Source organism: Acanthopagrus latus, chromosome 21 (assembly GCF_904848185.1).
Source record: "Acanthopagrus latus isolate v.2019 chromosome 21, fAcaLat1.1, whole genome shotgun sequence".
Classification (NCBI taxonomy): Eukaryota; Metazoa; Chordata; class Actinopteri; order Spariformes; family Sparidae; genus Acanthopagrus; species Acanthopagrus latus.
The window spans coordinates 6,467,248-6,483,276 of NC_051059.1; the positions used below are offsets into that span (position 1 = coordinate 6,467,248).

The 16,029-nt window shown below is 41.0% G+C and overlaps 2 protein-coding genes across 6 annotated transcripts; both read right to left on the reverse strand.

Annotated features, from left to right (window-relative positions):
- Positions 1-45: 45 nt before the first annotated feature.
- On the reverse strand, positions 46-5,670 carry LOC119010903 (kelch-like protein 40a). The gene is made up of 6 exons (XM_037083485.1): positions 3,998-5,670; positions 3,039-3,199; positions 2,532-2,639; positions 1,784-1,969; positions 1,379-1,528; positions 46-495 (listed from the first exon to the last, which is right to left on the reverse strand). Exons 1-6 carry the CDS (start codon positions 5,120-5,122, stop codon positions 384-386), a joined length of 1,842 nt encoding a protein of 613 aa, XP_036939380.1. The 5' UTR covers positions 5,123-5,670; the 3' UTR covers positions 46-383.
- A 1,169-nt stretch (positions 5,671-6,839) lies between these two features.
- Positions 6,840-15,952, reverse strand: hhatla (hedgehog acyltransferase like, a). 5 transcript variants are annotated; one of them, XM_037083495.1, is made up of 14 exons: positions 15,816-15,952; positions 15,108-15,414; positions 13,953-14,072; positions 12,234-12,301; positions 11,998-12,111; positions 11,481-11,501; positions 11,057-11,251; positions 10,400-10,609; positions 9,783-9,954; positions 9,521-9,665; positions 9,378-9,413; positions 9,071-9,272; positions 8,532-8,673; positions 6,840-8,203 (listed from the first exon to the last, which is right to left on the reverse strand). In XM_037083495.1, exons 3-14 carry the CDS (start codon positions 14,056-14,058, stop codon positions 8,061-8,063), a joined length of 1,554 nt encoding a protein of 517 aa, XP_036939390.1. In that variant the 5' UTR covers positions 14,059-14,072; positions 15,108-15,414; positions 15,816-15,952; the 3' UTR covers positions 6,840-8,060. The 5 variants fall into 5 exon arrangements, with proteins under 5 accessions (XP_036939390.1, XP_036939392.1, XP_036939393.1 ...); XM_037083494.1 differs by having other exon boundaries at positions 6,842-8,203; positions 13,953-14,080; XM_037083496.1 differs by lacking the exon at positions 11,481-11,501 and having other exon boundaries at positions 6,842-8,203; positions 13,953-14,080.
- Positions 15,953-16,029: the final 77 nt, after the last annotated feature.

A 16,029-nucleotide genomic window follows, 5' to 3' on the forward strand; every position in this document is an offset into this window, starting at 1 on the left:
CTCCGTGTCTCTATGTGACTGAGACACTTCACTTAAAGCGAAACAGTCAACCCTTATCTTTATTTTCTGCTTTAATAAAACAAACAGCTTATAAAGAAAATGTATGGAATAAATAACAAAAAAAAAAAACAACAGATGTACAATTTCACATTTAAGCTTTTTAAAAAACACATTCGACTCAAATATTTCACCTTTACACTCACTCAGACTTAGCATGTATCTGTCTCCCCCTGCTGTCAAACAAAAGATAAAACAACTGATTCTTTCACAACACTTTCACCATCTTCTGAAACCAAATTCAACTTTCTGTACCCAAAGCTATTTCAGGGCCAATGTACGTTATGAGCACGCTCAACATCGTCATCATCAACCTCATGGGTCAGTTATAACTTGGTGAGACGCAGCGTGTTGAGACGCACTGGGAGAATGGTGGATCCCTCCGCGTAACTAATCTCTCGCAAAATCCCAGTCCAGCTCTTCTCTGAGTCATCATATCTGTAGGGAGCAAAAAACACATTAGTGTGGAGTCTGGAGTGTTTGCATTAGTGTTAGGCCCCATAGCATCATAAGATAGAATCCATAATAGTAACAAAAGCAGTGTCAGTGCCTTTCAATTACAGTGAACGATTTGACATGGAAGGTACTTGTGCATGTCGCTGCATTGAATAAAGAAAAGTAGAGTAAGTTAATATTTGGAGTCTGTGATGGTTTTGCCTCCATCATTGTTCTGATAATATTTTGTCCTTGTCAGCAGCTCTCAGGAGAAGATTGAAAGTATCAGTGCATTATTCCATCTATCAATACTGCTCAATAATCCCAAGAATCTGTAGCACTCAGCCCCAATCATATTTGTTTCCACTACTGGAACAACAGTAGATAATGGTGCATCCTGAAGGGTCTCTGTTCAGCCGCGGAATGATACGTGTTTGTCGCGTGAGTACGTGTTAAAGGAGCTAACTCTGTGGAGCTCGCTGGCAGAGGAAAAAGGCCTATGAAAGCCTTTGGGCAACAGCTGATTTCTATTGGTATCAATCAATTGTTAGTTTTGGTCTTTAATGGGACACAAAAAGAGAACCAGACACCAGACACGTCTTCGACAGTTACTAATTAAACCTGCATTTTTCTCAAATTAAAGTTATCAATATTTGGGCAAAGTCGGTAAGATTTGATCTTAATCTGGGCGTGCTGCAAGAGTTCAAAATTCTCCATTTCAGATATTACATCTGACCAAATGAGGGAGGTATCGTGTACTTACAATTGTAGGATGTAATCTGAAGGATTGTAGGATGTAAACACTAATTATTCATCACCTAATAACGATAATAAGGAGTTTAATATCAAATACATAGCGTACTGAATGACCGAGGGGGACCCTCACCTCCAGATGTCAGTCATCTCTGTTGGGACGGGCTCCTCACTGGTTTCACTGGGCATCATGGCAAAGCCCCCCAAAGCGTACAAGAAGCCTCCCATCGAGAGCAGACTGAGAGAGCTGCGTGCCTGAGGGAACTCTGTGAATTCAGACCACCTGGAACACAAAAGGACAATACACACACACATGCACACACACACACACACACACACACAAACGGAAGTGACGCTGATGTTAAACAAGCTGCTATATTACTGTATGATCCCCGCAGCAGAGTAATTTTATGACCTAATGATCTTCTGTTCACGCTCGATGAGTCATTTCACTATTGTGGACAGATGCTTCACCTCATAACGATGAGATAAAGTGGGACATATATACATTTAGAAAGAAAAAAAACAGCTGTCTCACTCGTTGGTGGCGACGTCGTAGACCTCGGCGGAGCTGGTGAGGCCTGCGTCTGTGACTCCAGTCACCACGATGATCCGGTCTTTGTGGACGGTGACTCCAAACAGGGAACGTGCCGTCTTCAGGGGAGCCAGGTCCTTCCACTCGAACTTAGTGGGGTTGTAGACGCAGACTCTTCTCATGCACTTCCTGCATAAAACACAAGTTCAGTTTACTGGTTGTATAATGTTCAATACTGGGTAATATTGCCAAAAAAGGTTTGGCTTGGAATTGAGACTTTAAATCTGTAACAAGAGGGAAGTTTGAAATTTAGAAGAAGGGGGCATTTGAGAGGAGGGATGGTCTAATGAAAGATGCTGTTGAGTTGCATTATGGGAAGTGTAGGTGGAGCCAGTGTTTTCAGAGCGAGACTCATATTAGAGAGTGAAAATCAGGATACTCGGCCTCTGATGCTCATCTTCTTTCCGTCGTTTTTTCAAATCTATCTCTTGTGAGCCCCCCAACTTCAAAGAAGACTAATTGTAAAATGATGGAATGCCTCTTTAAAAACTGTTTGGCACTTGATACCTGCTGTTAAAAGATTAGAATAAATGATTATATCTAAAAGTACAGTATGCTGGCACTGTTACAATGTATTTCCCTACTGTACAGGTACTGATTGATGAATGAAATAACGTACCCACAGTATGAAAACATAATCACAAGGTGAGAAATATCAGACCGGTTACAGAGTATTTGCGGTGCCACGTACTTGCTTCCAGACTTTCCTCCGATGACGTACACCAGACCTTTGTGTGATATGGTTCCGTGGCCATACACCTCATAAGGCAGAGGGTCAGACTCTCCCCATTTGAATGACCTGAAACACAGAAGATATATCATCATGAATTTACCCAATTCATGATGAAGGTGTATCTACAGACTCTTTCTTGAAAACAAAAGAATAAAAAGTTTAATAAAACTCAAAAAGATCTGTGGAATAACAATACAGTAGAGTGATGAAATGCCCCTTTTAATTTGGCATTTGACATTTAATAATACATCTATGGAAATGTATATCACGTGATTATGAGAAGGATGGTTTCAGTTAATTGCGCTGAATTGGATTTACTGACTATTTGAATTTACTGACAGGAAGCTTGATACGTGAACGACAAAATACATTTTCTTGTAATGCCTGAAGGTTGCATTTTGATAACTGACACACAATAAAGTTTCACTGGTGAAACTGCATATTCAACTCACTATTCACACTTACTGCCTGTCATAGATCATGACTGAGTCCAGCGCGTGCTCGCCTTCCTTCAGTTCCTTTCCGCCGACGACGAAGATGGAGTTCTCAGCTTCAGTCAGGCCGAACAGACAGCGAGGGTTGGGCTGCGAGGGCATCCCCAACCATTCTGAGCTCACTGGGTCGAACTGGGGATGAAAACAATCAAATGTGAGGAATGAGGGGCAAAAGAGTTCAGCAAATGGTGGACGCAGGTTTAGGTAAGTCAATCATAGGATTTTTCGGGGAACATGAGCGGATTATGTGACAACAGGCCACTGGGCACAGATTTGTACAAGCCCCCCCCGCCCTACTTGTTAGGAGCACAGTGAGAATGAAAGAGATGGTGTTTGTGACAATTTTGTGTCCCTGCCTTGTTTTTGTCTCTGTGAAAGTTTTGTGCCTCTTTGCGATGATGCTGTGTCCCTTTCTAAGTGTTTTGTGTCGAGTTATGATAGTTGCGCGTCCCTTCCTCGATGTTTTGTGTTTCTCTGTGACGATTTTGTGTCCCTTTTTTTGTGACAATATTGTGTCCCTTTGTAGTTGTTTGTGTCTCTATGCTCGTTTTGTGTCTTTTTGTAGGTGTTTCGTGTCTCGTTATTATAGTTTTGTGAACGTGTGAAGTTGTGTAACGTATCTTTGTCATAGTTTTGTATCCTTTTGTAAGTGTTTTGTGTCTCGTTGTGATAGTTTTGTGCACTTTTTTTTCTGTGCCTTTTTGTGGTACTTTTCTTTGGTCATTTTATGTCCCTTTGAAGTCATATGATTGAGTTTTGCAAGTAAACACTGACAGTTACTTTGAATAGTTTAACTACACCAGGGTCCCCTGAGAGCTTGGGCCCCTGGACCTGTGTCCATTTCCCCATTGAGTAATCCATCCACGTTTAAGGAAGACAAATGAAGAGAAAAGTGATATGTTTTCATGGTCTTCATGACTCATGCACTACCTGCAGGAAGTAAGAGCTGAACGGTTCATCTTTATCCTCCTCGTTGTAGAGCATTCCTCCGACAACAAACACCTGGTTCTGATCCGTCACCAGGCTGCAGTGGTTCTTGGGAATGTCTGTAGACTCTGAGACCACAAAGCATTCATTTCCTACCGGTTCATAGGCCACAGTCCCTGTGTCATTGATCATTAGTATCAGGTCCGTCTCAAACATCCCAAAGCGAGGGTTGTTGTTGAGTATGCCCGGCAGGTACCCTTCCTCCTCATCGTCCTCGTCCTCCTCATCCTCTTGTCCCCCCATAGCCCCGTCTCTGCTGGGCTTCCTGGGCTTTGGGAGACGCCCTTTGTGAGCATCCTTGACAAGCTCCAGGTCCTTCTTGATCTCCTGGCTGAAGCGGAGGTACTGGTGACGCTCTACTTTCTCCTTGAAGTAATCCACGGGTATGAGCCTGAAACGGACGCAGTGCAACAGCTCTGGCAGGTCCTTCAGGCGGTTTGTCTCATCGTGCCTCACCCAGTCCATCAGAGATTCGAACACCACCTCCTCCCGCTCAACATTGAGCGCGTCTGAGGTGATGAGGATCCCCAGCTCGCTTGCGCCCAGCTGCAGGAAGTCCTGGTCTCTGACAACAACCTGGTAGCGTTCACAGATGAAGTCTCTAGCAGCGAGAGCAAGCCTGGGACAATCCAGCAGCAGTCCTAGCCTGAAGATAGCCAAGCAGTTTCCCAGCACCATCTTCTCTTGAAGGTAGGACACACACACAGAGAAGATGGAGGGGATCTGGTACATGTTAGCGACCATGAAGATATCCTGGACATTCTGCTCCGTCAGATTAATGTCAGAGGTGTATAAGTAGCGCAGGATCATTCCCATAACGCCTGGCTCCACATCTTTGAGGACAATCTCTCGCTTCTTGCTCTCCTCCAGGTCAGACAGGAACATGGCCTTGAAGAAGGGGCTGCTGGCTGCCAGAACCAAGCGGTGGCAGGGGAACTCCCTGTCCTGAACTTTGAGCACGCAGTCCACAAACTTGTCATTCTCCAAGAGGTCACACAGTCCGTCCTGAAGCAGAGTCTGTTGGTACATCCGAGGCTGCTCCACCGGGTCTATAGCCATGGCAGCCATTTTGTTCGGTCTCCTTGTCGTGGTTGGGCTTCCTGGGCACGCTTCTTACTCCCCACACCAGCAGCAGGACTGTCAGCGTTCACAACTGCTCAGATTGCTGTGGAAAGTCTCCACGGTTTGGTTGGCTGGTAGCTGCAGCTGTCCGGGGCTATCTGTCACTCTGAAAGTCAGAGGTATTTATAGACAGGACCCTCACAAAGCTGGGGAATCCATTTTGGTGGACTGGGAAGGGGACTTATGCACTCCTGCACCACTCAGACCCCCACAAACAGCTGAATGACCAAGCTCGAGGGGTGACAGCATGTTAAATCCAGCAGAACAGCTCACCAGGCTGCCTGAATGGCTCTTTTACTTTGACATTTTCACTCACTGCCACAAGCCCTTTTCACCTCTATGATCCAATATCTCATAAATAATGACAGCAGATTCTTTATTTTGAAAGCTTTTACAATATTTCATGTAAATCAGTCGCAGTACAGGGCGGTTAATGTGTATAGGTAACAGTAGTTGTTAGTAGATTAGCATGTTCCATAATAAACTGAAAAAGAAAGAAAAAAGAAAGAAAGAAAGAAAGATTTATAAATTAAATGTATAAATAAAAATGATATAGAACACCAGCTCTGTACAAATGGTTCATTATCAGACAGCAAAATCAAATTGTTCTAATCATTCATTATATGTCCTTGATAAAGCTTATGATATTGTTTATATATGCATAATACAGTATTTATACCATTTTGAATCATTTGATCCAGAGTTACATCCAGAGTGTTAAACAACGCTGGCACCTACTGGCTGAAAACAACCAATCAGTTTTCTTTTCCTCATCTATAATTGACATAAAAATCAAATCTAATCAGGAAACAGAACTTGATTGATTGATTTAATCAGTGGTTTATATAAAGGTTTACTTAAAGGACAGGGCATTGCTACCTGTTAAGTATATCTTTCTCCCTTTTTATCTTCATATGTTTACAGGTTGAATCGTAACATCTGAATCAGCTTTAGTTTTACGTTTAAGTTTACCGTTTTTATTGAAATCTTCTACCTGTGAAGTTTTTTCAATTGATTTTTTTTTTTTTTTTACTGTGGCAGCAGCAGTAATCAGTAAGACAGAGTGCAGACCATAAAATAAGGTTATCAGTGACACTGACACTGAAACTCTGGATTAATCACCAAACAAACAAACAATACTTTTAAAACATTGTTCATGCTGAATATGTTCTGTAACAGTGATGGGGAAAAAACATGGATTTTCTGAACTCTCAACTGTGAGCAAAGTTAGGTAAACATACTGAAACCTATAAACAAATTGCATATGTATTTTGGATTATTCTGGCCGATTATTTCCCTAATCAGTTTGAAATTGAAATTAATCATGTATTGGAATTACACAAAGTCACTGAACATGTTCACTGACAAGAAGAGGCTTTACACACACAAAAAAAATCATCATTAACCATCAATATAATATTGTTTATTTTTCAACTGAGACATGACAACATGTCTTTTGAGATAAAGGTTGAAGATGTAAGATCCCCCATCCCTCTGGAGAGTGAAGCAGATGTTCAGACTGTATGCACACGCACACCAGCACACACACACACACACACACACACACACACACACACACACACACACACAATCCTGATTAAAAAAAAGACATAATCAGAGAAACTATATGAAAACGCTTGTGTGGGTTTGCCAGTATTGAATGTTTAAATCAAGTCAAAGTGGGCCACCTTGTGGTGAATAATGAAAATGTCTCACTGTCATACAAATAAAATCCAGCACAGTGTGGAATTCAGAAAAGCATTCCCATCAATTAAAAAAAAGTACTAAGTCTTTAAGTGTTTGAATCCAGACTGTTCTTTTCAAGCAAACGATACATTCAGTTTAATCCCCTCTCCATACTGCAATAAAACAAACTCATAGTCTGTTACATTAATGAAACACAACCTTTATTTCAAGTCAAACATCTTAACTGAACCTTTGATTAAAAAACGTTTAATCCGAGAAACGGCATTACAATCTGCATAGACTCTCTGTGAATGCTGCACTGAAGACACGCAGCAGGTTTTGGTGACAAGATAAGACTGACCTACATTCCCTGCGGGCCCCATTGCCTTTCATAGTGAAGTGAGGGTGAAGGGAAGATATGTGGAAACGTCACACCTACAGTAATCTCCTGTAGATGATATGGTGGTGGTGGAGTAAAGCTGTCATTCTCTGGACGATTAAACTACAGTCAGTCTCTGATTACATTCTTAATCAACTGTAAGACTTTCCTTTACGTTGTGACTTGTATTTTTGCTTAGTGACAGTAGATATACATTACAATCAGCTACAAACTATGTGGAGGACTCCCCACAGCACCCTTTATTCACTTCTTCATTGCACTTCATAATTGCACCATGATTTTCAAGTCTTAAACCCTTTCATTATAGTAAACATAGTGATGATAAGGCCTAAAACTTCATCTAATCAAAAACGATATTAATGATTGTTTAAAAAAAAGAAAAAAGTGTCCAAATCTGTGAAAAAAAAAAGAAAAATTCATGAAGGAGACAACCACACAGAGCAAAGTGGTTGCCCCTTTACAATACTGTATGTCTTTATATATTATTAGGTAAATCATAACGGGTTTGTCAGGTCTATGATTTGCTTAACAATCTTATTCCTTGGATAAAATACAAATACAAAATGCACCATCGGTGGGTTTGTGCCAGAGGACGTGGCGATTATCTACAGCAAGTGCACTTGAGGATATTTCACAGTTCAAAACAATGCCTCGCATCGGACAAACACAAGCGAAAACACAGGCTTGTGAACAATGTACTGTAGTTGCTGACTGGCTGTCACAGTCTGGTTCGCAAGGCCGAGGATGGAACAATGTGAGGGGGGCTGTTGACGTTGAAGTCTGTGAATGTAATTTTTTTTATTCGGCTTTTTCTTTGCCAGCATCCCCTGGCTTCACCGGCTCTGCATCCTCCAGCAGGGCTTGTTGTCTCTCCCTTTCCTTCACCAGCTGCACGCCACAGTAGGTCACAAGCAGCACTGAGAGGGAAGACAGAGGGAAACCTGAAGGGAACACACAAAGAGGGAAAGAAAGAAAGAGGAAAAGAATGACTTAAAAAGGAATTCAGATGTCATTGTGCTGTGCTTTGCGTGGATGTTTGACTGGAGATAATCCTGTGAACAACCTCAGTGAACTGTTGTTAAGATTCTTCCATTCTATTATGTGAAAGAAAGCAACAAAGAGGATGTTAAGTAATGTGATATCTGGAGGACGGCGCCCCTTGAGACTCTGTTGCCTTTGATGTCTCTCTGTGGTGTTCTCCCAATAACAAGCGCTGACAGAAATGCCTTCAAATTTCATTTTATATAATACACCCTCGTCGTTACCCACCTTTGTAAATCAGACGCTTTCCCACCAGTTTGGCAAATTCCAAGCTGTTTAGGGAGAGAACATTGTAGAGGACGATGGTCCAGAAGTTGGCAGCATTGAACACACCCCGGATCCTACGGGACATCGCTTCACCCATGGCACCCTGAAAACAGTAGACACAATAACATGTAGTATTAGGGCTGTGTGATGTGCAATATTTATTGTGTGACAAAAATAGTTGACACTTCATTAAAGGAATCATTCATAAACGAATGAACGAACTTGAATGAGACACAGAATGAGCCAATACTGAACATGAGAAAGACTCTGACCAGCCAAGGCTAATTGAAAACAAACAATAGAAAACAAATTTTCTAAATAAAAGGTGAAAAATAATCAAATATGAGTAAGTATCTTTAATTTATTAAGTATATAATTCAAAATATAATAGGAGTAGGTTGTGAGTTCATTTTATTATTCATATATTGTGATGATTGTTATGACATGTTGGTCATATTGCACAGAAACCAAAAAGAGAGTGATTTTTGTGTCTGTCTCACCTCTATGGTAGAAAATGGTGGAAGGGAGAAGAACTTGGCCACCCACAGCTCAAAGTTGAGGCCGAAGCAGTTGAAGAAGGACCAGATATAAACCAACTCACATGGGCCCAACCACAAGGTGGTTATAGCGAAGGTGCAGAAAGTCGCCAGGAGCTCCTTGAAGATTTTGTCATGATCGCCACCAATATAATCATAAACATACCTGCCAAATTACAACTCATCTGAAACACGATGTAGAATGAAAACTGTCCTCTATATTCCGTAGGTTCTGTAATTTAAACCCATGAATTTAAACTTGAACACTCACTTGCACAGCCAGTCATTGATGCCCCTGTCAAAGTGCCTAAAAAAGAAAGAAATCATCATATAATGATTGTTGCACATTTTCAAGGTCAACAAAGACAGAACAGTTTCTCTACAATGCACACAACTGTGGGGAGTCACACGTACGTCTCAGCAAAGACATAGAGCATGGTGATACACTTGGGAGGCTGAGGAGGGTCCAGGTGGTCCAGTGTGGACACGGTGTTGATGACACCAAACATCACGGCTGCTTTCACCCAGTCATACACCAGGTTGGAATAAGCCAGACCAGCTGCAAAGGAACACGTGGGAACAAGGCAACTTTGTGAAACACTGTCGTATCAGCTTCTAAGTGATGCATGGAGCAAGTGAGACATGAAAACATTGTGGAAACATATATGTAACTCACCCAGACACCAGTCAGAGAGCTTGGTGACCAATTTCATGTCACTAGGGATTGTCAGGATGTAGAGGTAGTGGAAGAAGATGTCGACCACCAGAATAACTCCCAGATGCAACAAGGCCTTGGTGGTGATGTTCCACAACTCTCTGTCCTTGCGGATCAACTGTGTGTTGTTCACCTGTGGCATTCAGAACAGTTCAGTGAATAAGCTATCATCGTATTGTGACTTAATAAAAATATAATAATGGATTAGAATAAGAATAATCCCAGCATTTCATAGGCGTATGCAAACATACAGATTTTTGACCATGCTGGGCCCTAAAAAAGAGCATTTTAGAGTGTAAAGCTCAAATATAGCTATGTTTAATTTTATATAATATACATTTTATATAATATACAGCTATGTTGGAAAAGTACTTTTAATTGAAGGGTTCCTCTCTACCCATGTCTTTCACTTATATAGACACATGGAATAATGTGTGGGTTTTAAATGAGCCTTTAAAGTCTTCTAGTGACAATAAAAACTTGTGAGTGATGACTTAATAACTGCTGTCCAATTTCATAATGCTGTTCACTCTCCCCTCCAGTCAGCCACCACTTTCAGTTGAAACTTAAATGCTCACCTGGGCATGAAACCTGTCAAAAGTCATTATAGGTCCAAAGAAGAAGAAGGGGAGGTAGAAGTTGTATTTCAGCAGGTCGGAGAATGTGAAGTTGCCGTCTTTCTTTTCACAGTTCTCCAGACCAAAGCTCATACAGCGCATGATACTGAAGCCGCAGCCTCCATAGAACAGGATGTCTTGGAGGTCAAAAGAGCCGGTCACCAAGGACTCCTACAGAATGAATATTATGGGCCACATACGTCATCATTTCACAAGTGGATAAGCCATTATTTGGCTTGAAACTTTTCAACACTTTAGAACAACACATCTCCATTTATTATTGTTGTTTTGATAGAACAAATATGTATATATACATAATATGAAGATATGTATATGTTCCTACTAAAACATTACACTGTTTTACATTTGGTTATATTTAACATAACACTACATTCAATTTTACAACTAAATCACTACATATAAGAATATTTTACTACATATATTATCATTATTGAAATTTTAAATGAAATACTACAGTGTATCATACTATGTGCTCATTACAGAATTGACTTTAAGATCCTTCGCCTGCTCTTTAAACAAGGCCATCAGACAGATATCTCCTTCAGCTTCCCAGAGCTCATCCTATATCAGGCAACAGAGCTTTCACCATCCACTCACCTGCCAGGAGTTATAGGGCTCCAGCTTGATGGAGGCCAATGTGGTCAGACCAGCCGCAAAGCACATCCACTTGCTCTTGACCAGAGCGATGCTGTAGAGTATGATGCAGTGGGACAGAACCAGAGTCATGAAGGTCCAGCCCATTGTGACCAGGACTGCCAAACCACCGTAGATACCAAAGATCAAGGATCTGTGCTGTGGGGACAGAGGGGCCAGCGTCAGTGTGACAGGATATTCATACTCATACTTCATGATTCAACGCAACACACACAAGTGATGTCAGTCAAACAAAAACAATGGATAAACATTAGGATGAAAAGAATGAATTGTGGGGAAATGACATATCTACTGTTCATGCACTGATGGTTGAAATGAAACACATATGACAAACACGTTAAACAATTGACAAGTTTATTAATGTTACCTTACATCCATCTATACCAATCTTCATTGCAAGCATGAAACAAGACAGAAAACATGTTTAAAACATTTTGAACTGTTTTAAATGTGTCAGTATATTTCACAGGAAGTGATCATTGGTACACTTAACAGACAGCGTTACAGTCTAACGGAAAAGAATTCATGCTCATGCATCAAGTCAGACCTTGAGGTACAAATATACACTTGACAAATTATTTTCAGTAAGAAAAGGATAGAGTCAAACTGAATTGAACTGAATGAAATTACTTGTACTGCCCAAGGCCTTCCTGTTCACATCAGCACGTTGTAGCTCTGCATTTGCATATATAGAACAAAATCATGTACAGCCTTGACTGGAGTACAGTTTTTGCTCATTCACAAGTGTTAACCGGCACACACAAACACACACATACTTTAATTATACAAATACAATACATATACAAATACACATATTATGTAACATGCCATAATACCTGAATGCATTTAGATTAGCTCATAGACATGCTAACACATGCACGCACCTTCGGAGCAAGCAGGGTGAATATCTTGGCAAAGATAACGTGACCGGCGAGAGCAAAAAGGATATGATTCCGGAATGTAGAGAACCACATCATCCATTCGAAGTCCGTAACGTCCTGTGGCAAAGGAAGCTGCATTATTAACGCCTGACAACCACTCTCGCTTGACATGTTGCATCAGTGAATCAAATTACAGAACACAATGGGATACACTGAGGGATTATATACGAGCGACTTACCATCTTCCTGCCAAAGTAATGCCATCCTGGTTTCACACTTTCCTTGAAGGCCTTTCTGTTTACATTCTCTGAATAAAGAAGAAAACACACAGGATGTTCACCAAGAACATAGTAATGCTTTTAGGTTAAGAAGACCTGCAGCAGCATTATTTCTAGGATCTGGTTGAACTGATATAATCATTCTGTAAAAAAAGGTGCTGTAGGAGTTCAAATTTGAGCAGCGTTTTATTTGCGTAATTCACAGGGCATTAAGGTGTGGGAGCACATTCAGTACATTTGATAACATCGAATATTACATAATGTACTCATTTTGAAGGCTTTCTATTTTTGAGGCTCACTCACACTGTCATAATCTGGCTGGAGGAGATTACTGCATAACCTGAACGAAATTCTAACATGGGCATGATGGAAGTAACAATAAAAATAATTGCGATAATAGAATCATGGCAGCGATGTTTGAATGAATGTTAGAATTCAGCACACAGCAACAAATGTGATTGCTGGGCACCCCGTCAGTGGCTCTTGTAGCTTTGCCTGATTACACTAATGGGCATGAAAAAGGATATCAAAATGTGAGGGTCAGGCACGGAAAGCCTCTTACTTCTGGGAACACAGCCAGGCTTCTGTTACAAGTATACAGTGCTTCTGCAGCAGGCAGACCTGAGCTTTGTGAATGCCCACAAATGGAACGGCGAAAAATGACCATTTCAAGAGTCAGAGAGCGAATGCTGAAGAAAAAGAATCAGGACAAAATGTTGACAGACAACATGACCCTGCCCTGAGAGCACAGACTGTGACAGACAGTACCATTCACCAGATCACACTCAATCCATTCACATCAGTGTGTGAGGAGGAGAGTTTCAGCATTTACTGTCTGGACACATGTAAACACATTCTAGTATTTCAGGATGAAAGGTTTGGGATTGGCTGGCTCTTTGTTACTGACTCTTAGTCTGAAGTATCTCCATCAGGAGAGTAATTAGAGCATCTTTAAATTGTCTTCATATTAATAGAAACATGCAGGAATTCCTTATGGGACGGGGCTCACTTTCAATCTGCTAAATGAATTTATACATGGTAGTTTTAGTTTAAAGGTGCACAGTGTAGTTTTGGGGAAGACATTTTAATCAGAAGAGAAAGAAGTTCATCTACTGATTTAATGCCTAAACATAAAAATGTGTAAATAGACAAAGTCTCTACTTTTTCATGACTGAGTAAGCTGAATAAACAAACTGACGTTAAAGGGTTAATAACTGTCCATATTTGGCGGACCCTTCCACCTTTCTAGCTTATGTTCTGGGGACCTTTTTTTTTCTGAGAAAAGCTTGTTTATTCAGTTAAGGAAAAAATAAATACTGTTTAGATTGTATTTTTACCTCATTAATATTGTAAATATTACAATCCAGAGTTTAAATTTCCTGTCCAAAACAACATAGTGTACCTCCAAACACAGCTGTTTTAAAGGTAGGAGTGTTGTTTATTTCAAGTGGATTTTAATAATAAATTACCTGGACTAGTGGTGACGTGAGTGTTTTTACTCATTATGGTGGTAAAGCCTTACAGCAGCTGCTTGAGAACATCTGGGTTCAATAGATATGAATGGATTCAAGTGAACTTCAATAAACTTGTGTAATGAATTATTCATTTATTACCTACTCTCTGAGTTACACTGACAGTGTGTGTGTGCTTTGGACATCCCTTGTCATGTTGTGCACTTACCACTCGATGCGTCAAATATCCAACTGCCTGCCCATATCAAGGCCACGCCGAGTACAGCTGTGTAGAGATACAGCTCATATCTGGGGAGGGCAGCCTTGATCCCCATGGTGAATCTGCACACTAGAAACCTAACAGTGTGAGAAGCAATCAGCCACACAACTTGAAGACAAAGAAAAAACAGACACATCTGAAAACAGTGATTAACAGCCACATGATTCAAGGATGCACCAAGGTTTAGTGAGCCAGTGTTCTGTGGGTGATGTTCAGATGATTATTGTGAAGAAAATGCTTGTCTTCTGTTTCATAGTGTGAAGGTATTGTTTGACAGCTTTGCCTTGGAAATAGTGTGTGGGCTGAAACATGACTAATGGAACAGATCTCTAGCGGACTACCAATAAAAAACACACAGCTTTGATGAATGCCTCTACTAAATTAACATATATGCATACATATAAGAACACATTATGATGGTTATTAAAGTCATATACCCTGTGCCAACACAAATCACCACATGTTCTTCATGCCAGATAAAGAACAAGGTGTTTTAAAGAGGTGGCATTTCACTAATAAGCCACTGAGATCGACAGGGCAGTGACTTAAATAGTACTGCAGAGCTCTGGCTCCTCGGAATCAGCCTCGTCAGCTGCGCAACCCTACCTCTCCTTCCTATTATAGCTCTTGCAGTTGGTCTGCTGTACAGCAGGGCAGCTGCAGTGCTATGTGATCTGAGAGGCACTGGGGACTCACTTCACAGAATATTTAGCACTGGCTGGAATGACCAAGAATGGTGCACCGGGAGAATGAAATTAAACAGGTGCTTTCAAGTGAAGAATAACGCACTTGTACCTGGCTGTGTGTGTGTGTGTGTGTGTGTGTGTGTGTGCGTGTGTGTGGGTGTGCCAGGCTCATGTCGAGCACTTTGAGTTGAAGTTAAAGGAGTTGCACTGTCAAGTTCATTCCAAAGTGTAACCATGGCTTAGCAGGACCCCAGCAAGGCGTCCTGCATACAAATTGAGGTTTTCTGTTTCACTGCTCCAGGCGTACAGAGCCAAACAAACAAACACACACACGCACACACTCACACATAGATGGCTTGTGCATTGGCATTTTTCTTATACTAAATCCTATCTAAATAAAAGATTTGTTTTTACTAACCTTGTTTCCGCTTCACACTCAAGATGAGGGCGGCCGTGTTTACAGTCCGACTCTTCTCTGTGTGAAATAAATAAAAGGGAGGAGAACAAAAACAGGGGGGTGGCGGTGGTTTACAGCAGGTTTTCTAATTCATCCGTCTTGTGGGGGGCTTGTGGCTGCCTGCGATCACCAGCCTCGGCCAGTCAGGATGTTGCGGACTCAACGACAGCAGCAGCAGGAGGAGGAGGAGGAGGAGGAGGGGGATATATTTATCTTTCACCACTGCACCACAGTGAGGGGTGGTCCACACCAAGCCCATCAGACCTTACTGGAGCGCGAAAACACTCAGTTAAATCAATCAATAGGAGCAACTACAGCATACCAGACATCACTGGAGGGACACATCACCGAACACATTATGATTCTCCAGTCAAAAAAAATTATAGAAGGCGAGACTTAAGAAAAAGGCACATGTCACAGAATGTCCTCAATAATTACAAACGCTGCAGCAGATTTATGATATTTTCAAATTGGCAGCTAAAAAAATCATAGCTTGTGAGGTATTTTTTGGATGGTATTTGTTTGATTCTGTAGTCTCAGCATCATAAGCTCATGACCTTTGTTTATTCTATTTTTTTAATATAGTTTTTAGTCATGTTTAACCTTAATAAAGTGGCATGTTGTGAACTCCTAAATCAAAAGCAGTTATGTGGGAAAACATCATCTTACCAGTCTGTCAGGTACACACCAGGTAGTCTCACTCTCTGTCTCCAGAGTTCTGTTAACTCACACAATAAAATAAAAAAAATAAAAAAAATAAAAAGACATTTGGCTGGAGATCATCTGAACTCCTCCAAACACGATACTGCGGCTGATGTGATTAAATACAAACGCGTTTGCTCCTTATGAATGCAAGGGTATCCCCGAAGCATTCTTCTAACTT